This window comes from Rattus norvegicus, chromosome 2 (genome assembly GCF_036323735.1).
Source record: "Rattus norvegicus strain BN/NHsdMcwi chromosome 2, GRCr8, whole genome shotgun sequence".
Taxonomy (NCBI): Eukaryota; Metazoa; Chordata; class Mammalia; order Rodentia; family Muridae; genus Rattus; species Rattus norvegicus.
This window is the reverse complement of record NC_086020.1, coordinates 150,803,510-150,830,059: the sequence shown is the minus strand read 5'-3', so window position 1 is coordinate 150,830,059 and position 26,550 is coordinate 150,803,510. Positions and strand designations below refer to the sequence as shown.

The 26,550-nt window shown below is 37.5% G+C and overlaps 1 protein-coding gene and 1 pseudogene across 1 annotated transcript in view; both read left to right on the top strand.

The window, feature by feature from the left end:
• Positions 1–12,202, top strand: part of LOC120101015 (vomeronasal type-2 receptor 1-like) — a 65,977-nt pseudogene extending 53,775 nt beyond the window's left edge.
• Positions 12,203–13,023: 821 nt separating this feature from the next.
• Vom2r46 (vomeronasal 2 receptor, 46) overlaps positions 13,024–26,550 on the top strand; it is a 39,155-nt gene continuing 25,628 nt past the window's right edge. The window contains exons 1-4 of the mRNA NM_001099502.2: positions 13,024–13,403; positions 18,849–19,140; positions 20,410–21,279; positions 24,668–24,898. Coding sequence (NP_001092972.2) covers positions 13,168–13,403; positions 18,849–19,140; positions 20,410–21,279; positions 24,668–24,898 — 1,629 coding nt within the window. The 5' untranslated portion in view covers positions 13,024–13,167. The remainder of the gene's footprint in view (positions 13,404–18,848; positions 19,141–20,409; positions 21,280–24,667; positions 24,899–26,550) is intronic.

Genomic DNA, 26,550 nt, shown 5'->3' with positions numbered 1-26,550 from the left:
AAATCTCCTACTATTATTGTGTGAGGTGCAATGTGTGCTTTGAGCTTTAGTAAGGTTTCTTTTATGTATGTATGTGCCCTTGTATTTGGAGTATAGATATTTAGGATTGAAGGTTCATCTTGGTGGATTTTTTCCTTTGAATGATATGAAATATTCTTCTTTATCTTTTTTGTTGACTTTTGGTTGAAAATCGATTTTACTGGATATTACAATGGCTATTCCAGCTTGCTTCTTCAGGTCAATTGCTTGGAAAGTTTTTTTCTAGCCTTTTACTCTGAGGTACTGTCTCTCTTTGTCTCTGACGTGTGTTTCCTATAGGCAGCAAAATGTTAGTTCCTCATTCCATATCCATTTTGTTAATCTGTTTCTTTTTATTTGGGAATTGAGTCCATTGATGTTGAGAGATATTAAGGAATAGTGATTGTTGCTTCCTGTTATATTTGGATGTGAGATTATGTTTGTCTGCTTGTCTTCTCTTTTTGTTTTGTTGCAAAATGATTAGTTTCTTGCTTTTTCAGGGTGTAGATTGCCTCCTTGTGTTGGGCTTTACCATTTATTATCCTTTGTAGGGCTGGATTTGTAGAAGGATATTGTGTAAATTTGGTTTTGTCATGGAATATCTTGGTTTCTCCATCTATGTTAATTGAGAGTTTTGCAGAATACAGTAACCTGGGCTGGCATTTGTGTTCTCTTGGGGTCTGTATAACATCTGTCCTTGATCTTCTGGCTTTCATAGTCTCTGGTGAGAAATCTGTTGCAATTCTGATTCTTCTGCCATTATATGTTACTTGACCTTTTTCCCTTACTGCTTTTAATATTCTTTCTTTGTTTTGTGCATTTGGTGTTTTGACTATTATGTGACGGGAGGTGTTTCTTTTCTGGTCCAATCTATTTGGAGTTCTGTAGGCTTCTTGTATGTTTGTGGGCATCTCTTTCTTTAGGTTAGGGAAGTTTTCTTCTATGATTTTGTTGAAGATATTTACTGGTCCTTTGAGCTGGGAGTCTTCATTCTCTTCTATACCTATTATCCTTAGGTTTGATCTTCTCATTGAATCCTGGATTTCCTGTATGTTTTGGATCAGTAGCTTTTTCCGTTTTACATTATTTTTGACGGTTGTGTTGATGATTTCTATGGAATCTTCTGCTCCTGAGATTCTCTCTTCTATCTCTTGTATTCTGTTTGTGATGCTTGTATCTACGGCTCCTTGTCTCTTCCTTTGGTTTTCTATATCCAGCGTTGTTTCCCTGTGTCCTTTCTTTGTTGCTTCTGTTTCCATTTTTAATTCCTTCACCTGTTTGATTATGTTTTCCTCGAATTCTTTCAGGTATTTTTGCATTTCCTCTCTATACATTTCTGCCTGCTTATTTGCATTTTCCTGCATTTCTCTAAGGGAGTTCTTTATGTCTTTCTTGAAGTCCTCCATCATCATGATCAAATGATATTTTAAATCTAGATCTTGCTTTTCTGGTGTATTTGGATAGTCAGTGTTTGCTTTGGTGGGACAGTTGGGCTCTGATGATGCCATGCTTGGGTTCCTGCACTTGCCTCAGGTTGTCTCTGGTGTTACCTTGTTCTGCTCTTTCTGACAGTGGTTAGAACGTCCTGTAGGCCTGTTTTTCAGGAATGTTGTAGACCTGATTTCCTGTTCTCTTTCAGCCAGTTATGGGAACAGAGTGTTCTGCTTTCCGGCGTGTAGCCATTCCTGTCTACACCTGGTCTTCAGGGCGTGTGTTCTAAGTCCACCAAGCAAGTCACTTGGAGCAGAAAAGTTGGTCTTCCCTCTCATCCAGAGCCTGGAGTCACTTCTCAGATCTGGGTTTCAACTCTCCATGAGGGCAGCAACCAGAAGGGCCTGCCCTGCCATCACTCGGGACCCTGTGCACAGGGGGCCCAGATGGCACTAGGCGTTTTCCTGTAGAGTCAGAAATGTGGGCAAAGAGTAGTCTCCTCTGACTTCCCAGGCATGTCTGCCCCTCTGAAGGTGTAGCTCTCCCTCCAACGGGATTTGGGTGAGGGAGCTGTTTGATTGGGTCCCTTCAGATCCGGGTGGTGTCGGGACCACAGCGTTTTAGTGCCCATATATTACTGTTCCCAGAGGCCTTATATAGTTTCCTCTTGGGCCAGGCTTGTAGACAGGGTTGGGTATTGCTGGTGGTCTCTCCCGCTCTGCAGTCTCAGGAGTGCCTACCTGCCTGGGCAGTGAGCTCTCTCTCCCACGGGGTTTGGGAGCAGGGAGCTGTAGGCCAGTATCAGCAAGGATCGTGCCCCAGCTGTTTTCTTTTCATTTTTATACAGTATTCTGCCTACACGGATGCCTAGCAACCAAAAGGGGCACAAAATCTCACATAAATGGTTGTGAGCCAAGATGTGGTTGCTGGGAATTGAACTCAGGAAATTTGGGAGAGCAGGAACTATTCTTAAACTATGAGCTATCTCTCCAGGCCCTAACCTGTTTTATATAACCTAGCCATTTACAATTTTCATACCTGCCCTAAATATTACTATTAATTTATAACATACTTCTTAGTAGCTTTTCTGTTTTTAGTTTAATGACTATGATAATGGATCACTGGGCTGCCATCAATGTCATGCTTTATTCCTAGACCTGTCCTGGGTTTATTTTATTTCTGTTTCAACAGTGTAAATTCTCCTTACTGAGCAGTACTGGGAACAAAGCCTTCATCAGTAGCCCTGTCAATGAAAGAATTTTGAAATCAGAAGACACATTTGAAACACAATATAAAAATAGCTAATTACACTTGAACTCACATATTATTTGTACAAAGCTATACAATTCCCTACCTCATAAAAGGGAGAGAAGACCATGCACTCCTAATCTCTCCCAAGGATATTTATGTAGTTGCTGGTTGCTAGGAAAAGAGGCTTACTCTTCAGTAATGAATCAGTGGTAAGGTGTCCATGCTTCTGTAAACAAACTCTCACCCCCACGTATCCTATAAACAGCCCTAATGGTGATTCTCTCTCTCTCTCTCTCTCTCTCTCTCTCTCTCTCTCTCTCTCTTCTCTTAAACAGAAAGAAAGACAGAGAGAGACAGAAAAGATATCAAAGTAGAAAATAGAAAAGACAAACAAGAGAAAATGAACAGGTAACTATGACTGGACAGGCATGAAAACATCAAAATGAAACATATTATATGTACATAATAGTTTAATTTAAATGACATAAAATAAAATGTGGTGATACAATAATTTACATTAACAGAAAAAAAAAGAAATTTGTTGGACATTGGTTAAACACCCCTTTATTCCAGTCACTCACAAAAAGACAAGCAGAAAAATGGAATATACCAGAAAAAGAATAGATAATACAGTTCACTCACCTACTTCCATGCAAGGGACTCAAATACCTTTCATTCTTTTGAACACCTGCAATGGGTGAGTAGACAAACTCCCCACAAAAATCAAAATAAAATCATCATCTGTACACAATCCATTGTGATTCAATTTGGACTCCACAGTCCCCAAAGTCATATGATAACCTAGTTTTCATTTCTCTCTATGGACTCCTGACCCCAGAAAGGATTCAATTAGAGAAAAACGCAGGACTTCCTGCCCAAAACCTGCTTTGTGTTCTTAGGACCACAAGACCCATCCTCACATCCCATGTACAGAAAAATAGTTATTCATTAATGGTCCTTAACATAGTCTGTGCATGTGGACATCAGGCCAAATGTGTGTGGAATGCCTATCCAAATATTTGTACTGGAATACCAGAATCACCAGGATATATCTTTAAATAGAATACAGGACTCCAGCCCTAGTATATCAGAATCAATGTCTACATTTGGGCCAGGACCTTTGCCTTCCTTATAGGTTCTCTAATGAAAGAAAGCTGCAGGTTCAGATCCAAAATAGTCACTGTCTTTTCCTTCAAAGAATTCTCATTGGAATATGGCCATACCTAATAATTTACACATCTATGGCAGTTTCTTGCCACTTGGTGGCATCAGAGATTCAACACAGACCACATGTGTTAGAAAGCTGAAAGTATACATCAAACAAGACTATTGATCACTGTCCTCTGCACCCTTTAAATACAATCTAATTGGGAAAAAATATGTGAATTCTTACAAATGGAGTTTAGGGACAAATTATAATTATAATAAATTATGTAATTGGGGAAATAATTGCCTATTTCTTTATATATAAATGAAGGCATCTTTGGAATCATCTTTTCCTGACAGACATAAGCACACAAGAATTTAGTGCCCCAAGCATGTAAAAACAACCCAAACTGAGATCAGAAGTGTGGTTTTGGGCATAGAGGCAGGATTTCCCTGGTCAGTTCATGTCTGAGACCTATATAGTTAGTGAAATTTCCAGGTGCCTAAGAATAGATAAAACAACATACTACAATGTCAATGGAGGTATGCAAAGCAAGATTCTAGCAGTTTATGCATTTAGTAATGAATTAGAAAGAATTAAAGAAATTAACTTTTAAGTCAATATGCTAAGATTCTTACAGATTGACATGTTACTAATAAAATACTTTAATATATGTTTATGTAAGGTGTATATAAACATGATTGCAGGTTTTCCAGGACACTAGACCCACTGAGTTCACATAAAGTGGACCTACAGATGCTTATGAGCTGCACAAATGTGTGCTGAGAATCAAAGTCGGGTTCTCTATAAGAGCAGTATATCCATTAACCACTGATCCATCTCTATAGTCCTGAACTAAATTTTTTATATTGATCCTACATTTTATTAGTTCAGACTCTTTAGGTGAGAAAGGGTTTGAACTATGACACATGTATCGGGTGTTCTCTTTAAAGCTAACATAGTTAACATGTAAATCAATGTTGGGTTTTTACAAATACCTTATCTAATGGGGGAAGTCTGATGTTACAGAATATTCTGTCTTGGTTGAAACACCTATTTATTGTCCACTAAGCAATAGTATATTCTGTATGAAAATAAAGTACATATTTTATAGAGGTTGAAAGGATGAATCATCTTTCCTCATTCAAGATGCTAACATGAGGAATACAGATAAACGAAATAAAACACAAATGATGGAGTTGTTGACATTTTATACATCATTGGGCTGGTAGGCTTGTGTGTTTATGGGTATGCACAGTTTTCTGTTAGACATGAGTAATCACTTTAAAGTTCCTCACATATATCAGGCTATGTATTTCAACCATCTTATCACAACCAGGAGTTATTTGTAATAACACAATTTTTCCCTTTTGAAGTTTGACTTTCTTTCATATTCTCTTATGAGTATCTGATAGATGTTTAGTCTAGCACTGACCTTACTTGAACTGTTCAAGAATAATTTTTGTGTGTGTAAAGGAATTGAATTTAAGAATTACCTCCTATACATTGCTACCAATAAAAAAGTCCTCAATTATAAAAAAAAAAAGCTAACATAGTTACCATGTAGATTTCTTTTTTTTTTTCTCACCAGGCAGCTTTCTTGCAGCAGACAAGTTGGTCTTACCTGTGGTCCCCAGGCTCAAGTTTGCTCGCGGGGTGCTGCCCAAGGGCTCTCTGCGGCGGCAGCAACCAGGAAGCACCATGGAGATTTCTAATGTATAATCATGTCATCTTTCTCTGTAGCTTCTACCTGCCTCCAATCACAGGTCATCATTTGAAGTTAAAGCCATCATTTGAAATTACCACCTGATGACATATATATTGTGAGAAATGCATTCCTAGGTGATTCTGCATTTGGTCAAAAATCACAGAATCTGATTGCTCAAACTACATCAAGCAAATTCTGTCTACTTGCAGATGCCTTGGCATGACCATTGCTCCATCACCAGTAAGTGAGGAGTGCTAAAACAGTGTCTGATTGGCAGATAACCTTAATGAAGAAATGAGGCAACCTCTTCATAATATTTTTAATGTCCAGCTTAGGATGTATGTCACACTTTGACAAGATCTAACCAAACTGTTTCAGTCATTTGTTACTAGCCATATTAATAACACAGTATCAAAAGAAATTATAACTATTTCTCAGGAGGCCGTGTATGTGTGTTTGTGGACAGTTGATCTGTGTGTGCAGAGACTAGCACCTGAAGCTTCCACTTTGTGCATATTTATAGCCTGAGACTGCTCACTAAAAGAGAGATCTTACTATAATGGATTCCCCCACCCATGCTATAGCTAGTAATCATAAGGATGGCCCAGGTGCAGAGGTAGTGGTGCAAAACTCAACATGATATCAGTGTCACTTTATACACATGTGTCTATGTGTCTGTCTTTTCTTCCTTCTAACATCAATACTAGCCAGTGTTCCAGGATTTAAGTCATGACAGACGACACACCCCAGGCAACTGTACAACTGTGTTACTAATATTCAATAAAGGGAGGAAGCACAAAATTTCTCTTGATTAAATAAATATAGTAGAAAATGAACCATGATACAAAAGAGACATGTATGAAGAAGCAGGAAGTCTGTTATTTCACTCTACATGGATAAAGTATATATATATATATATATATATATATATATATACATATATATATGGAGAGAGAAGTATATATATAAAGTATATAAAGTATATATATATGTATATATATATGTATATATATATGGAGAGAGGGGAGAGAGAGAGGAGAGAGAGGGGGAGGGAGGGAGGGAGAGAGGGAGAGAGAGAGAGAGATTTTTTAAATTCAGACGTGTATAAACACAAGAAAGTCCTTGAAAATCTGATGAATTAACAGTTCACCCTTTTCTGTGTTCAAAGAATTTAGAAAGAAGTCACTCCTATTGAGTTCTAACAATGCCCAAGCCTTTCCCTGTCATGACATTTCATTACTTATTTTTTCAATGCCATTTCTCACTTACTTCGCTAAAATATATATCCTTAAAATCATGAAAATTGAATAAAAATTGGTTTAAAGTATTTCATTTCCATTATGTACTTTTCTGACTTGGCAAGAGCCTACACGTCACTTTCATACAAACTTTTTTAAGGAAAAGATCAGCCACCTTTCTTTCTAGCACTCAGAAGACAGAAGTGGGAGAATCTCTGAGTTTGATTTATCAACTGAGGAACACAATATCATGATATACACTGAGACCCAGATTTTAAATGAAAGAGAGAGGGAGGCATAACTCAGGGCCAGCCTGAGCAACAGAGTGAGTTCCAGGACAGCCAGGGCCACACAAAGAAACTCTGTCTGAAAAACTAAATGGAATCAAACAAACAACCAAAAAGAAAAAGGGAAAGCAAAAGTAAGAAAAGTTTGATATGCAATCGTTTTCTTGAAACATTTCTAATTACCCACTACTTTAGGATTTCCAGGTTATTTCATCACTATACGCACATTTTAGGTCGCTTGTCACTCATTACTGCCTTACTGGTTGCCACTATAAAAACCTTCCTATTTACTTTCTATCTACTTCCTCTGTTATGTATTTGAAAAGCATAGTGTAACTCAGCTCCATAGACTTAAGGCCAAAGAGCTAGCTGAGCTGTATCCAAGAAGCTCTGAGGATTTGCTTCTTCGGCTTCACTTAGTGACTAGAATCCCAACAATGACCCATTTCTGCTCATTTAGGTTATGTCCTGTGGAGTAGTCTTCCCTGCTACAAAAAATTCTCTACAAAAAAAAAAAAAACCTGTGAAGATATCTTTGTACCCTCAAAAATAATCAAGGCATTATTTCTCTGTTGGCTTCCATCCCCACTGGCTATTACAACTTCTGTATTGCAATATCCATATACTTCCCATATCCCTAAGGGGAGGGATTACATGGAAACGTCCCACTTAGTACTGAGGGCTACAAAATCTCTTACATTCTGCACATTGTTCCTTTGTGGGTCACTTTATGACTTCCCATGTATTTTCAGGAGCAAGCTTCTCTGAGTCACACATTGATCTATGGGTATAGAAGAGTCTCATTAGAAATCATTTACACCTACATTCCTTTAGCAGAACAGTTGACCTTCCCCTATCTGCTTTTATGTTCTTGACCACACAAGCATTGTCAGGCCTTGCTTCCATCTCATGGTATAGACCCTAAATACTACCAGAGAGTGCTTGATTTCTTCAAAAATGTTGGGACAATGTTGAACTAAAATATTGTGCAGGCAGGTCACCACTGTAGATAGAAGTGTTTGTAACCGGATGTCCTCTGATTAATATGAAGAGTATGTTCTATTACCAGTAGGGGTAAATGGTCCAGTTTGGCAAAAGCTTGACTTTATAGTACTCAAGGTGATATGTATGAACTCTCTTACTTCCAGCCCTGATTTTCCTGAATTTCCAGGAAAAGAGTAATGTAGATATTGACATTTGTACAAAAGATACTGAAATGGGATATGAGAGCAGGCTGAGGGTATCTGCAGGAAGGAGGAAAGCTGGGTCCACTGCAAGAATAGTGAAAGGCTTCATTCATCTACCATACCATGTTGTCCTGTTCTAATTTGGTTCCCTCTTTACTAGTAAACACTATGAAAAAGGACAAATGAAAGAAAATGGTTGATTTGTCTTACATGATACAAGTTGTCATTGAGATAAGCCAAAGTAGCAATATGAAGATACAGAATAAATTAGAAACCACAGGGAATGCCCACTACCAGCTTGCTCTCCCTGAATTTCTCAGCTACCTATCTTAATCACCCCATATGCACTTGTAAAAGGATTGTATTTTCCATGATGTGCTGGACTCTCTCCTATGTCGATTACCCAACAAGATATGACCACAAAACAACCTTAAGAAGGCAATTCCATGCTTGTAATTCCCTCTTCCGGGGTGAGAATAGTTTGTGTCAAGATAGCAAAACTTACCAGGTTATACCCTGTCTATTGTGACAAACTTTTTTTTACTGTAAATAAAATATTTTTGTAATGAAGCTCCTCCCTTGTTCTCTATATCTGTAAAGCCACACTGTGATGTCTTAACCAGGACATTCTCCCTGTGTTCTGTTCTTTCCCTTCAAGGCCTGATTTGGCTCCCAAGGATGAAAGACCTTCTCTCCTAAAGTAATGAATTTCTAAAGGGTAAATTTCTGTTACATGTATGTACAAACAAGCCAATGGTATACCCTCTTTTTTCTAGCAAAATCAAACAAGGCACACAAACATTTTCCATTGTCAAAAAAAAAAAAAGAAAAGAAAAGAAAAGTTGCTTCTAAGAAGTACCATGGTGCACAGCAAAGTCTGAAAGAACATTCTTTTTACAGAGTATGGAGTGACTTAGAGCAGGAGAAAACCTGATCTCAACATCTTCCTAAATAATAAGAGTACCCAGGATACATGAAACTAAGTTCAGTGTTGACTTCCTTACCAATTCAGAAAGTTCTGCATAGGAAACAAGGTAATATTTATTGTGTCCATCCATATACTGTCATAGCACAAGCATTTCCTGGTATTCAAAACATAACTGGGATTTAAACTGGTAAAAACCTGCAGAAATTATATTGGGAAATATAACAGGCGATGTCTGATGAGCTGTGACTGGACAAGGGATATGGTCCACTATGAGTTCACTACGGTAGATATGAAGGTCTGTCTTCTCAGAAAACCCGACACCATTCTTCAGCAGTGTACATGGGTCATGAGCTTTCACTAAATTCATACAACCTTTAAATACTCTTTGTATATGTTGAGTAGAGTATAGTGGGCTCAGATGTTCTCCGTGCTTACTGGCAAAGACAAGTCTGGACAGAATCTCTCCCTATTTTTAGAGGACAAACTGATTACTGCCAGGCTCTTAGAAACCTGCAAGGATGAAACCCAGCAAGGGACATTGGAGGAGCACATAGTCACATCTCAGACCCAGGAGGCTATGAGTGTTTATATGCAATTAATCATGATGGTTACTATATCAACATCCATATGGCATCATTTGCCTGAGTTCAGGGATTCTTAAACCTAAGTTCAAAATGCTTTGAGAGAAACAATGTCATCTTGATAGGGAATAAAACAAGTTTCCTACTGCTAACTCTGCAGCATTTATAATAGTATAGCATTGAGTTTGACTCTTGGAAATATGCACCCAAAGACAGAGAATGCATGCCACTCAGAGTAAAAATGAAGGAGTGCTGGGATATTGAGGAGAAAAGAGAGACAAATACTGAAGAGACTAGAGCTACATTCTAAGTACTTGGAATTCACTCATGTCCTTTATTTTTGGGGACTAAAAGAAGACATGGGCTTTTGTATCCCTATCCTAGCTTGCATTTGACTTGGAAACGTATGTCTTCTCATCTATGAAAAGAAAACCGAAACAGTCACCTGAGGTGGCATACTTGGAATGAGGCATTAAGCTCTAATAAGTGGACATTTCACAAAACTCCTCCCTGTGAGAGTACAGAGGTAGCATTTGTCACCTTTTGTTGACCTTTGTTGACTTCTATGACTTTAGGATGAAATTACTGTTCCTCTGATAGAAATAAACCAGTATTCTGAAGGGTTTCAAATTGGATACTAAATGCTGCTACAAAAATCAGAAGCCTCTTCAACCTGAATCTAATTCTCAATGCAAGAAAGACTAAGTCATGAGGATACCAATTTAAAGTATAAAATAGTCATTTTAAAATAACAATATAACTTAAACAGCATGTCTTAATATTATCGTCTCTAGGACACCATTTCCTGTGAGGATTAGGACAAGTCACTGTGGATGATAAACATAATTTGCCAAGAGGTATCCTTGGCAACCAAATGATAATTGTCTCAACACAGCTGCCCTCTGTGAAGAGAGAGAGGCCAACTTGAGTGAGACATCTTTCTGAGGTATTCTGGTTAGGTTATGGACTGATCCCAAAACCTCAGTAGAGATTCTCATGCTATTAGCACTGAGGAATGGTCCCTAACCAGTGAGACATTTGATTAGATGAAACCGAACTCTGAATATCATGTAGGGTTCAGGCTATTCACTATGTCTGGTCAGCAATACTTTGAAAGTATAAGGTAGATTATGTGAGGCCCACACACTTTGAAAAATAAAGTCTCTGTAGACACATGGCACACCGATAGCACTTGGTCAATGCAAGAGTGTCACTTCAGGGTGATTTTGAGGATTGAGCCAGCTATAGGGAAATGAGCACAGACTCCTATTCACCAGTAAGTTAGAAATAAGATCCCCTCTTTGGGAAACTCTGGAGTCAGTGGGACATGAACTATGCTTAACCAACACCTAATAAACCTTTCAAAGAGGATAGTGAAGTAAATGTACTTCATAGTGTGGTGTAGCCAGGATGACTGATGATTCTGACGATATCATGTGGAAAACAAATGCATGTTGGGTTACAGTAAGAAAAGTACTTGTGAAAGAATTGTTTTTAAAATGAGAAGGGATTTTATTCACTAGTATATTTTTATTCCTTATAGAAATAGAGGCCATGTTCTCTTATTCATTGAGATAATATAGAGAAATATGAGATAGTTAAAATTTGCATAACATATAGAGCTCTATTGTGTTGTGTAAGCATTGATTATAACTAAAATGAGTATGGAAACACAAGGTAACTGGCTGTAAAACTATAAGAAAGAGGAAAGGCACAACTTTTAACATCTTACTCATGGTGACTGCTTTTTTCCCCTAATAAAGATACTAGAGGGCTGGAGAAATAGCTTAACAGGTAAGAACTCTGACTGCTCTTCCAAAGGTCCTGAGTTCAATTCTCAGCAACCACATGGTAGCTCAGAACCATCTGTAATGGGATTAGATGCCCTTGTCTGCTCTGTCTGAAAAGAACTATAGTGTACTTACATAAAAATAAATGAGTCTGTTTTTTAAAAAAGATACTAGAGAGGCGAAGAAGTAGAAAATGTGGGTAAATTTGAGAAATTGGGAGTTTAATTTTAAGTGTTCTTTTGTTATCTTTTCTTTCTATTTTTACTGTATTGGGTTATGCTTTAGTCAGTGAATGAACTCAGGAGTATGATACAAGACCCTTATAGCCTAGTGTGTAACTAGATTATACCTGATTCTAACTTCTCTATGTAGTACATTCATTTTATTATCAATATTAATATTATAAGTAAAACTTACACAACAAGGATTTTTTAAATTTTTTTTATTCATTCACCTTACATCCTAACATCAGCACCTACTTCTCCTCCCAGTGTCCCCTCACACTGATCTTCCCATTCCCTGCTCCCTTTTTAGAGAAGGGGAAGAGCCCCTCAGGTCATCTTCTTATCAGGTTCCTCTCAGTCCTTTTACCCCACCCCATTCCCACAGCCACATATCAAGTCACTGCAGGATTAAGCATATCCTTTCCCACAGAAGCCAGACAAGGTTGTCCAGTTAGGGAAACAGGGTGCAGAGGCTGGTAACAGATACAAGGTCAGACTCCAATTCAGATTTCGACTGACTCACATGAAGCCCAAACTGCACTGGTTCTACATGTGTGCAAGCAACATAGGTCCAGGCCACACTCTCACTTTGGTTGGTGGTTTAGTCTCAGTAAGCCTCCACTACAACCCTCAAATATTCCACAAGACTCCCGGAGCTCCATATGGTACAGTGCATAAATTCAACATTCTATGTAAAATTTATACATCAAGGGTTTTTTTTTCTTAGATTTCTACTGGCTCTTTAAAATGTTGTTGGGAGAAAAACCATGTGATCAAATGTTCCACACATTTTTCATGATCCAAAACTTGTACTGAATTTCATTTTGATAACATTCTATGAATTTTATTCTAAGAAGGAGAGGGGAAATGTTTGAAAATGAGGAGAGAGGAAGACTGGGAGTCTTGGAACCATGATACATTGACCTAGAAACAAAAAATTTGCCTCTGAGTGAGAGGATAGCAAGCAAGGGAGCAGAAATGGCTGGAGATGTGGCTCCACACCGGATTGCCTGCCCAGCATAAGATCATGGAGTTGGCTGCAGTGAGACTTGATGAGGCTGACAAAACCATACAAGTGGGAACAGTCTCTACCACTTAAAGTAGCATTCAAACTCAATCCCATGAGTCTGTCCCTACCATTGCAAAGCATACAGGATAACCAGGTAGCTCCTCTCAGAGGATTGCTCAGCTCCTATTCCAGATCCATAAATTGCAACTGATTGTGACATCTGTGTCTACAACATGAAATGATTTCCTCAGGAGCAGCAAGCAGGTCACTAGGTTAGGCACACGCACACTCCAACACTCCATTACTGTGCTTTCTTAAAACCTGTGTCACTTCAACACTTTCATTATCCTCAGGATCACCAAATTAAGATGGCTAGCAGAAAGAAGTGCTTGATTCTGGGATTAACTGTATTTTTGTGGCTTGGATTGTATGCTCAAAATGTAAACCAGAATGAGACATGCAGGTTGCTGCGCAAATTTAATTTGACTGGATACGTAGAAGCTGAAAACCATACTGTTGTTATTGGAGGGCTATTTCCTGTTCACTATAGGACCATGCCAACAAGTGACTCTGATGAGGAAATAGAATCACCCATGTGTGAGGGGTAAGTCACTGTTAAATCTTTCCTTTTTCACATTAATTTGTGTGGGCAGAAAAGAATGGATTGCTTGAAACCTAGATTTCAGTTGAAGTTCTCACTTTGGTAATATCTGCCTTTATCTCAGTTTATAGGGAGAGTGGTTTGCTGTGGTAGGTTCTCAGAAATTCACTCCTCAGAGGTTCTCTTGGACCAGCAGCAGCAGTATCTAAAAGCTTGTTAGACACATAGAACCAGGAATTGCATACCTCCTTAGCAGAAGAAAACTTACACATTCAGACCTCTGCTGTTGTGTGTGAACACTGAGATCTGAGAAGCAGAGGTGCTGCAGCTTCACTGTTCATTGTTACAAGATAAAGTTCAAGTGCGCAGTCAGGAACTCTGCCTTGTGTCTGAGGAAAGGTTCATGATAGGATTCTGACTTTAGGAAAATCTGTCCCTACTGCTGTCTCCTGCTGTACCATATCAAAAAACTGGAATTACTAATACTCAAATATAGCAATTATTGACAGCCCATATGTCTGTTTTATATGTATCTAACACACATACAAGCATATACAAATTAGACATAAATAATAATAAATAATGCCAGAAATTAAAAGAAAATGAAAACAATAATCTCCAATAACATGGCCATCACAAAACTGCATTTTTATTTGTATATCCATTTTTTTGCATCTTTTAAGAATAAAGTTATTATTGCTAATAGTATGAGGGGACTAGAGTAAGTAATTATATTGGACATTGTATATTTTATAGCAGAACTTTCCATGATGTTATGTGGTCATTTTAGCTATTGCAGTTTCCTACATCATTATATCTATTTCAATCACAACTCCTTTACTTTCATACATGTTCCAAATCCAAGTAATTATTAAAAGGAGTAATTTTCAGAACCAAAGAAGTGAGATTTGTGATGAGTCCCTAGCTGACACTTTCCTCATCTCACTAAAAGATTCCCATTTTACAGTGAAAGGAACTAGAAGGAGTGAGAGATGATTCTGATATCACAGCAGCAGATCATCCCTTAATCACAGCTGCCACCTCTTTACCATAATGCCCCACACTAAATTTCCAAGATTTGAATTACTTGGTTTAGTCTCTAATTTTTATTAGAACTTTGGAAGATTATTTTCATCAAAAGGTCACATGTGAAATGCAATAATCCCTTTTTATTGATATTATTTTTCTATTTAGCTTGCAGAGATAGATCTTACCATTAACCCTAGTGTGCCAGTAAATTACAATGTAGACTAGGCTCACCTAGAAATTATAAAATTCCTCCTCATTCTGCCTTATGCTTTGATTAGAAGTATGTACATCATATTCTAGGTTTTCAAGTATTTCAATATTAATTCTTTGTCTATTACAAATAATTTGGTGGATCTGGGTAGATGATGGATCAGTAGTTAAGATGACTGGTTGCTCTGCAAGAAGACATCAGTTCTATTCCCAGTACCCACATGGCAGCTCGCAACTGTCCGCAACATCATTATACAGACATAGAGGAAGGCAAAACACCAATGCAAATAAAATAAATCAATTATAAAAAAGAATTAATTCTTTTTGTCCTATGAGAGAAATGATGTGAGAAGTAAAATTATCCTCTGGAAAAACTAATTTCATCACTATGGTTTTTTAAGGATCTGTGTAATATTGAAAATTATGATTTCAGTTGATACTTTTTAGTTTTATATTTTTAACATATTTCTTTAAAATTAGTTCTACACAATTCATTTTAAACTTTAACATTCCACAGTTCCCCTATTCACAACCATTTCCAATGTTCTCCAAGTATTTTGCACTTTCTTCGTGTAACGCAAGTTCTCCTAGTGTGACAACCCCTATACAAGACTCACTTTATGTAGAATTCAGAAGCTAAATTAGTGTTAATTTCATTGTGTCATCATTTATTTAACAGTAACTGACTGCTTCATGAATACAAGAGTGGGTGTGGAGAAGTTTGATATGGAAAACAACAACTTTTTCAAGATACTCGATTCAGGCACCTTATGTTAAATTGTACACAAAAGGGAAGATTTATATTGTTCTGAAAATATTACAAAGAAATGATACTAAGAAGAGAGTGTCTTATATCTCGCTTTGGTTAAAGCACACACAAGTTAAATTTATAACATATTTGAAGAAAAAATTGATACACAGTGTGTAATAGTCCTGTGGGAATCATAACAGAAACCAATGAATGAGGAAATTTTTCCCCAAACCTCACATATTTACTTTGAGATGTTTTCCTTGTTAATCATTAAGGATGCCCCATCCCTTCTATGCAGTTTTAATCATTGTAGAATGGCTACTTCCTATTTCAATGCCTGTTCTGTTCACACTACTGCATCATCTCTCTATTGGAGGATTATTTTAAAGTAGAAAATATTACCATACAGTTCAGAAGCCAGATCTGGATGTTGAAGATTATTCCTGTTTTCCCAATTTGTAAATAACCCACTTTGGGGCAGATAGGTTTTTTCATTTGGAAAGAAATAATTAATAACTTGGTTAATTTAAAGATACAATTACAGGCTCAAGGCAGGTGAATATTTTGTAGACCTTGAAATGAAATCAAAGTTAATTTTGTGTATTTGTTATCTTTCTATCATCTACATCTCTACCTATCTATCTATCTGTCATTTATCTATCGACTTTACAGCCTGACCACCACATCTCCTCTTCTCGTAGAATTCCCCTCATAAAGTTTCTCCCCCACTACTTATCTTTTTCTCAGAGAATAGGGATATCACTCTGCCTCCCAGGTATTAACCCACCCTGGAACATCAACTCACTGCAGAACTAGAAACATTCTTTCTCCCTGAGGTCAAACAATACAGACCATTTAATGGAACTGGATCCACAAGCAGTCAAGAGAGTCAGGGAAAGCCCCTAGTCCAGGTCTTGGGAGACTGTCATGAATTCCAAACTGTATGTCTGCTACATTGTGCAGGGAGCCCAGGTCTAGACCTCATATGCACTTTGTAGGTTGGTTCAGTCTGTAGGACCTTACAAGGGTCAGGGTTGGTTTATTGTTTTGGTCTTTTTGTAGAATCCATATGCTCTCCACATTCATCAATCTTTCCCCCACCTCTTCCACAAGATTGCAAGTAACCAGACTAATGTTGGCTGTGAGACTCAACATCTGTTTTGGTTTGGAAAGGATTTAAGAGACATCTGGAATTGTTTTAACTTCTAAATGAATCCATGAACCTCAAGTCACTGGAGAACTATGTCTATCCTCTCACACTGAAGCCAGCAGAGAGGAGGGTTTGGTCACATGTCTTGCAAACTGCAAAAGATCACAAATGCCAGCAAAGACCACTATGCCCAGCAATATTTTTCCATCATCAGAGACAAAGAAAACAAGATATTCCAAGACAAAATCAAATTTAAACAATTTATATCCCAAAACTCAGCTCTTAGTAAGCACTAGAAATAAGACTTCACTCCAATGAGTCTAACTACACCCAAGAAGTAATTTCACACAAGGAAAACCAAAAGAAGAGAAACAGACACACACTATGATAATACCAACATCAAAATAGCAGCAATTTCCCATTGTTGTTCATTAATATCTCTAAGCATCAATGAACTCAATTACCCTTTTAAAAAAAACACTGGCTAGCAAAGTGGACGTATAAACATGAAAAATCATTCTGCTGTACAGAACAAACACACCTCAACAAAAAAGATAGACACTATCTCAGAGTAAAATGCTGAAAAAGTATTGCAAGAAACAATAACAAGCTAGTGTAGACATTCTATATTGCTTTTAAGAGTACTTACTTAGAAGATGTACATTGCCATCAGTGTGCACTTGGAAATTAAGCAACAAGATGCTAGAAAATGTTCTGTTCTAGTCTCTTCTGCTTAATGCTTTTCCTTAATGGCGTTACCTCCCTGACTCTGTCTCAAAATTACTGACCATTTCTATGCTTGACTGTTTTTCTACTTGAAGGGTCTGTCTCCACTTGTAGGAACTCCTCACCACCTGTCTGTCTGCAGTGCTCTCCCCAGCTCTCTATCATCCTTCAAACACATGTTTAGCTGTTATAGTCTAGGATACATGGCTTTTGAATTTCTTTGCTCATGCATTTATTATCATCCAAGTTTTGTTTGAGATAAATGCATGTACATATATATAAATTTTGTTTGATTCTTCGTCCTTACAGAGATCAACATTTTCTGGAAAAAGAAGCAGAAAATAGGTTCTTGTTACTGTATTTATAGTATACAACACCACAAGAACTCAACAGCTGAACACTAAATGAAAAGAAAATCCAACAGAAATAGAAATTAGATAGACTGGTCTGAGGAGATGCCTCAGTTCATAAAATCTTACCTTGCTAGGAAGAGGACCTGGACTAAAGGCCCTAGATCCACCCAAAAACAGCTTGGCGTGGTGGCAATCTGCTATCCAAAGGCTCAGTAAGCAGAAACAGGAAGACTAATAGGGCTTCCTAAAAGCTGGGCCTAGCCATGTCAAGATTGAGAATCAGTGAGGAACGCTGTTTCTTACATTAAGATGGAGAGTGACTGAGAAAGACATTTGTCATTGACATCTCCGCACATAACAGAATTTGCACTCACAAAGACAGGAAGAAAAATACAAGCTAACAGTAAATATCTAAATTACTTTTGTGTATTTAAGTTACTGGATATTTTAAACTAAAGATATAAAATGAAATAGTACAGCTAGCTACAGAACATAGCAATAAAGCAGTTACTCACATAATTGCTATGTGTTTTGCTAAATTATAGTTAGAATACAGGTGAAAAAGAGGATGAGAAGAGAAGGTTTTGGTGTTGTTTCATGTTGAAGGACTTGGAAACAATATGGTGGTGAAACATAGGAACAATATGTCCCTTTGTAACAAATGCAAAACAAAAAATGAGAGGCTGATATCTACGTTTGTACATGTGAGTAATAAGAAGACAACTTCAGTTAAACATACCTCAACAATAACTTGTATTTTATAATTGAAACATAGCAGCATACAGAAATTTAAATTCTGACTTTAATAACATATGCCACAAGTATTTAATGTATTAAAATTATTTTATTATTATACTTAATATTCAGAAGAAAAAGGGCCCAGAATGTGAAAGTCATTGTTTCCAGTGACATTCAATGAAGTGAGGAAGCCTGTTCTGAGAGATTGTTAGGTTTGTTTGGTTATGAAAATTGTCAGTAGAAGAATAATTTTGAAAAGAAGAATGAATTTCTGAATGTAGTAGCATAAAAGAGATGTATAGGCCTAGAAAATGTAAACGAGTCACTTATAAAGACTTAAACCCTTTGATATGTACAGAAAATTGAGACACCTGTTGTTCTTTCAGCAAATGCTGTAATCACTCACTCAACTGAAGCTTCTTCCCTGACCTGCTTCCTCTTTTCCTAACCCCCTTAGTGGTCACTGACTCACCAAGGCTTTTCATTTCCAGGTTTAATTTCCGGGGTTTCCGCTGGATGAAAACCATGATCCACACAATCAAGGAGATTAATGAGAGGAAGGACATTTTGCCTGAACACACTCTGGGCTACCAGATATTTGACAACTGTTTCTCCACCACCAAAGCAATGGAGTCAGCCTTGGTGTTTCTAACAGGACAGGAAGAATACAAGCCTAACTATAAAAACAGCACTGGAAAATACCTCGTTGCAATTATTGGAGCAGGAGGATCAACTATGTCAGTTGCAGTTTCAAGAATTCTACAAAGTTACAGTGTACTTCAGGTATAGTGTGCTTAAAAAGAAATGCAAACACTTGCCAGGAGGGGTGGCCCATGCCTTTAATTCCAGAACTTAGGAGGCAGAGGCAGTTGAACTTCTATACATTTAAAGCCAACCTGTTTAACAAAGTGAGTGCCAAGACAGTCAGGGATGGTGAACAAGAATATGCTGTCTCAAAAAGATCAGAAAAAAAAGAGAGAGAAAAGAGGAGGTAATATAGGAGAGAGGAAGGAAAGTTGGGTGAAAATCTGCCATTACTTCTGGTTCACCAATAATCTTGCTCACCATTCATATCGACACATCCTGATCCATTCCTTTCGCAGGCTTTGAAATTATTCTAGATATTTTTTCCAGTAATTAATGCTTTGAAATTACTTATTCTTTCTTTCTTTATCTCTTTCATACTTTCTCCATCCTTCCAATCCTTCATTCCTAACTCCCATCATTCCTTTCTTTCCTTTTCTTTTGTTATCCTCCAGATAAAACCCAAAGACCAGTTCCTTTTAGACAAATGCTGAATTAATTTCCCACAAGGAAAAATCAAATAAAGTATTTGATTTAGAGAGTTTGAAATGTGAGTGGGAAAAATAGGAAACAAAGTACAGTGAAAAAGAATACAAAGAAAGGCGGGCAACTTGGCACATATCTTCAGGCTGAGTTTCATGTAGTTCATCTAAATTGCAGCGGCTATTGAGTTCTATCTGCCCTAAACTCTAATGAGTATCCATTCTTTCATGTCGCTCAAAACAAGTGTTAGGACCTGCATGCACAGGAGTCCTGATAGCAGGAAAATAAAGACAAATGAAAAAAACAGAACACAGTTAAGAAATCAGAAGCAAGACAAGGAGAGCGCATAGAGACAAAGTCATATGAGTGTGCAGATTAAAACTTGGAATTAGGCCATCATCTCTGCATGTGAGCTGATAAAGCTGAAGAAGAGATTGGATATCTTGACTCAGGGAAGTGAAAAATGTCCAGCACGATGAAGGAAACTGGGAGAGACCTTCCTGAAACTACTGGGGTCCCACCCATGAACACTAGTGATACTAGGGATCATTATCTTAACAATTGGCAGTCCTGAAATCTTTTTGTTGAAGGGCAACCAAAGTGTTGTCAGAATTGTCCCCATCCCCATCCAATAAGTAGAAGATTGAGTAGAAAGTCATTGTCTACACAAGGATGTTCAGCCCCCTCTCAAATATTCTGAAGGTATCATTTTCATTTAATTTTTGGCTCCTGCTTCCCACTAACTGTAAATATTTCCAATTTTAGGTGGGCTATGCTTCTTCCTCCTCAATTCTCAGTGACATTTCTAAATTTCCAAACACTTTTCGCACAATACCCAGTGATAAGTACCAGTCTGAGGCAATTGTGAATCTGATTATACATTTTGGATGGGTCTGGGTAGGTGCTATTGCAACTGATGATGATTATGGTAAACACGGAGTAAAATTATTTAGGGAAAAAATGGAGAGGTCCCACCTCTGTGTTGCTTTCTCTGAAACTATTCCAAAAGTCTACTCCAATGAGAAAATGCAAATAGCTGTTAATGAAGTAAAGAAATCCACTGCCAAAGTCATTGTGCTTTATGCAACTGACATTCATCTCAGCCCCTTTGTGCTGGAAGTGGTTCATCATAACATAACTGACAAGACATGGATAGCCAGTGAAGCCTGGATTACCTCAGCTCTCATTGCAAAGCCTGAGTATTTTCCCTATTTTGGTGGAACCATTGGATTTGCAATCCCGAGAAGTGTTATACCAGGATTAAAAGAATTTCTTTATGATATACACCCTAGCAAGGATCCAAATGATCTCCTGACCATTGAATTCTGGCAAACTGCTTTTAACTGTACCTGGCCCAACAGCAGTGTGTCTTACAATGTGGACCACAGAGTGAATATGACTGGAAAAGAAGACAGATTGTATGCCATGTCTGATCAGCTCTGCACTGGAGAGGAGAAGCTGGAGGATCTGAAAAATACCTATCTGGACACATCTCAGCTGAGAATTACAAACAATGTGAAACAAGCTGTGTATCTTATAGCTTATGCCATGGATCGTTTAAGCAAAGCTGATATAACAGAAGAATATAGGGAAAATGTAGTATGTCCAATTATACCTGACTTTGAGTCAGGGGAGGTATGTTATTTGACCCTATGATGTAGCATGATGTACAATCAAGACTTTACTCCCATGCTTATACCATTGAAATTGCTGACTTGCCTCTGTATGATTTTATACCATCACGACTTGTCTGGATGACTTGATTCTTCAAGTCCACATTTCTTACCAAATTACTAGGTTTGTTTTCAATGATAACAAACCCATCTCACAAAAAATTAATAATGCATTTTACAAAATAATCTGTTGTTCTTCACAAAAATGAAATGTACATTTGTCTAGAGTAAGCATGTGGTAGTGACTCTGGTTTCCTCCTTTGGTCTCTTTTCTGTTTCCAGCATGCATCTTGTAATCTAAGATCACTACTTGGATTCCAAAACATCAGATTCATATTAAGCAAAGAATTTTATGTCCCTCTAGGTTAGGATGCTTCCTAGATATTTTACACAATTTTCCTTACACTCCAGAATTTTGTCTTAAAAATTAGTCTTAAAGGAAAGATTATAGAATGAGGTCTTAATACAATATATCAAGACCCAGACAAAGGATGGATATCAGGGGATAAAAATTATATCTGGTAACCGAGACATCCACATCTACTCTGCCTTCCTTCATCATCTGTCAAACAATTCATGTTGGTAAATATGAGCAATCTTGCCAAGACTGGTCTCATCCATTTTATTCCTGCATGTTTTTGTCCACCCCCCCACACACACACACATATTTACAAAAGAAAGGGACCTTGAGCATCCCTGCTTTGTTCTTGTCAGCCCACAAGAGGCCCACTTAACATCACTAATGTGTTACTTCTTATTCACCTGATCATTACCCTTTTACTCTTATAAAAACTCTGTCAACTTAATAGAGGCCACAATGGCTGGGACCCTTGCATTTCCATTTAACTTTCATTTTCAGGTTTGTCAGCACTGCATTCTGTGCTGGAGGTTCTTAGTCACCCAGGTAACTCTTCATTCTGTGAATCTAAAAAGCTGGTAAGTGTATCAATATACAGTATTTTTTAAAAGAAACCAAAGCAGTACCCAGTATTTACTTATGTTTCAAGATTATCCTACCAACAGAAAAGACTAGAAAAATCTTTTAAATTCTGTTACTTACTTGAAAATTTCTAAATTACACCGTGTTTTTCTCTCCTCCTTATTTTACTTCTCCTGTTCCTTCGCATCATTCTCCTAGTGAGACAAGTTTATCCTGCGTATTTGCATCAGTCTGTGGGACTAGGGCAATGCCCAATACCCACCTGGCATTTCTAAATTCTTGAGAATTATTATGATGTTAGAGAAAGATGTCCAACTACACAAAAAAATCAAGCCAATGAAACTGTAGAAAGGATGATCACGGCAAGGGTCAGACTGTGGAAGTCTTTGACCATTTATTTGCTTGACTATTGATAAGGAGTAGGGAAAATATTTCATGGACTTAGCATAAGTGTTAAATTTTTATGATTTTTGACATGTATCTCATGGGCATTGAGAAGAGACAGGAAAACCGTTAGAAGAAAACAAAAGGCCAGGTGACACAAAGTAGTAGATGGTAACTAAAACACTTCCTTAATATATCCAGTTAGTAAACTTTTTCAGGTTTAATTAATACAGCCTTAATGCCTATTAAAAAGGTCAGGAAAAATAATAATCCTTTTCTTAAAACAAAGGCAAATAATGTTCCATAAATGTATGCCTTGCTGTGGTCACAATATTTAACAGAACCAAAAGACTCCAGATCCCAGTCTTGCTGGTCTATGGAGAGGTTTTGACCACACTAAGTCCTTTTTTTTTTAAGAAATTCAAGTGCAGCAGGTAGGGCAGATGAAGACCAAGGATAAGCCCTGTGTGATGAATTTGTTCATGCTAGGGAAAGCATTCTCTCACTTACCTAATGTTAATGAAGAGAAGAGCAAGTTAGAAAGAGGTTGTTTTCTCATTGAAAAGAAAGAATTCGTCCCAAAGTCTGTTTTTCATTCTATAGATTAAATGTCAGTCCTACGAACTATTGTACCACTCACCAAGGCCATTTCTACATAATGGAAACTAACAATTCAGAAGCATACTCTCAGAAAAATGTCCTGCTAATCTTTTATAACCCACCTAAGGGGGAACTTTTCTGAGAAATAAAGAATTTCCAATTTCCAAAATCAATCAGCTCTTAGCTCTTTGGTGTCCCTTTCAACATTCTTTCTACAAAAGCAACTGTGATGTGACACAACTTTTCCTGTGGAGATGCAACACACACATCTACTCACCCAGATAGGGAGCCCTAAACACACCATAATCAGACACCACCAATGACCAAATCACTCAACCAATGGATTTTATTGGGGTAACCTAAAGGAATATGGGTGAAGAGTTAGGTACAGGAACAGAAATGACTCTAAGACAGGTGCAACACCCAGACCTACCCCTGCATGAATGACAGCTCACAAAACAACTGTTGAACCTCTAGAATAGCTTTCAGGCAGCTCAATGGTGTGTCCTTCCCTAGTTGGGCTAAATAACTTCCAGGTACCTCAGCTGGCTTCTTTTTCTCCCAGCAGATGGACTGACCACAAGGCTGAGAAGGACTTTCAGCTTTCCTTGCTTACTCTGTGAGGAAGCTACCTAATGAATGTGCTCAGTTACATGGCCTTCCTAAAGCTATTTTGAGTTATTTGCCTTATTACATAAAGAGCTTCCCTGAAAAGATGATATGTTTAAATTTGGCAGGAAACTGTGATACAACAACTACATAAACTTATTGAGTTTAATTTTTAGAGTTAATATCCCAGCCTCTCTATTAGACTGAGAGTTACAAAAGAAGGAATTTATTGGGGACCATTGTATTATACATAGGGAAAGTGGAGTAAGGGGAATGAAATTATTCATTGTCATGTCTCTTGTCTCTTGAAACAAAGATATATACTGCAAAACCATAGTATATGCTTATTTTACAAATACATACCATTGTAGTATACATCAATGACATATTAAAATTATCTAGAGACCAAAAGTAAGGAAATATAGTTAAAATTAAGTGTCATATATTGTTTAACTTAATATGTCTAAAATACTACTTATTGTGTTGTAATAATTTAATGTTTTCATGGTAATAAAATAATAATGTGAAATTATTTACAAGATAGATTCCATCCTTTTTAAAACTTTATAACCCAGAATGCATGTTACATGCACAGCATATCTCAATTTATCAAACCATTATTTCTGTTTTAATTATCACCTGTGGATAACGAATATCAGAATTGGTAAAAAAAAAAAAGCATTAGAAAAAAGAGAATACGATGAATTACATATGAAATCAATCTACTTTCTTCACAAATCTTTTTCTTCTAAGTATTTAAATGCTTACAAATTACTTTTTTTACACTTTTAACTCTTCTCTTATTCCTCATTATTAGCTATGGAATTACTTTAGGAATATAAAATTTACTACCCATGATGGAAGGAAAATAGAGACTGATTTCTTTGGAGACATAGTACGTGGATATTATGATATTCTCAATTGGCACATGGATAATGCTGGAAATATCGCCTTTGTCAAGGTTGGAGAATACAAATTTACAACTTCAAAATATGAACTTGTTCTTCCAAAGAACTCAACACTATTTTGGAAGACTGAATCTTACAGGGTTAGTTGTTCTGACATGCTTTTGTTTATATATAGAAAGAAAAGTGTAATTTTCAGGCACTAAATAACTTCAAAACATGTAAAACTTTTACCATATTCCAAATCATTTTACTCAATGAAGCATACAGGTCTTCTGTATTGTTCTCTATCTATTTAAAATGTGAAGAATCCATGTTAAATTAAAATACATAGAAAATTTAATATAATTTAGTAGTATTTTGATATTTTGAGAATGTTTCAAAGGAAAATAGTAATTTTATTATCTTTTGAATATCTTCCTAATTTGTACTTTTACTATATTAACATGTATTTATTTAACATATTCGTTACGTTTTATGTGATTTTTTTTACATCCCAACTGCAGTGTCCCTCCGTCCTTCCCCTACCCTAACCCCACCTTGTTTCCACCCCACCCACATCCACTCCTCCTTTCTTTCTCTTCAGAAAAGGTCAAGACTCCCATGGATATCAACTAAGCATGACATATCACAGTACAGTCAATCTAGACACATCCATTTGTATTAAGGCTGGAAAGACAAGATAGTATGAGACAAAGAATCTCAAAAGACAACGAAAGAATTAGACTGACCCTGATCCCACTGTTAGGACTCCCACAAGAAGAGCAAGCTATACAACTCTAACATATATGGAGAGGGCCTAGGGCAGTCCCAGGCAGGCTCCCTGATTGTTAGTTCAGAATGCTGGACTTTTTTTTTTTTAATTAACTTGAGTATTTCTTATTTACATTTCGAGTGTTATTCCCTTTCCCGGTTTCTGGGCAAACATCCCCCTAATCCCTCCCCCTTCCCTTCTTTATGGTTGTTCCTCTCCCCATCCTCCCCCCCATTGCCACCCTCCTCCCAACAATCTAGTTCACTGGGGGTTCAGTCTTAGCAGGACCCAGGGCTTCCCCTTCCACTGGTGCTCTTACTAGGATATTCATTGCTTCCTATGAGGTCAGAATCCAGGGTCAGTCCATGTATAGTCTTTAGGTAGTGGCTTACTCCCTGGAAGCTCTGGTTGCTTGGCATTGTTGTTCATATGGGATCTCGAGCCCCTTCGAGCTCTTCCAGTTCTTTCTCTGATTCCTTCAACGGGGGTCCTATTCTCAGTTCAGTGGTTTGCTGCTGGCATTCACCTATGTATTTGCTCTATTCTGGCTGTGTCTCTCTGGAGTGATCTACATCCGGCTCCTGTCTGCCTGCACTTCTTTGCTTCATCCATCTTGTCTAATTGGATGGCTGTATATGTATGGGCCACATGTGGGGCAGGCTCTGAATGGGTGTTCCTTCTGTGTCTGTTTTAATCTTTGCCTCTCTATTCCCTGCCAAGGGTATTCTTGTTCCCCTTTTAAAGAAGGAGTGAAGCATTCACATTTTGATCATCCGACTGGAGTTTCATTTGTTCTAGGCATCTAGGGTAATTCAAGCATTTGGGCTAATAGCCACTTATCAATGAGTGCTTACCATGTGTGTTTTTCTGTGATTGGGTTACCTCACTCAGGATGATATTTTCCAGTTCCAACCATTTGCCTACGAATTTCATAAAGTCATTGTTTTTGATAGCTGAGTAATATTCCATTGTGTAGATGTACCACATTTTCTGTATCCATTCCTCTGTTGAAGGGCATCTGGGTTCTTTCCAGCTTCTGGC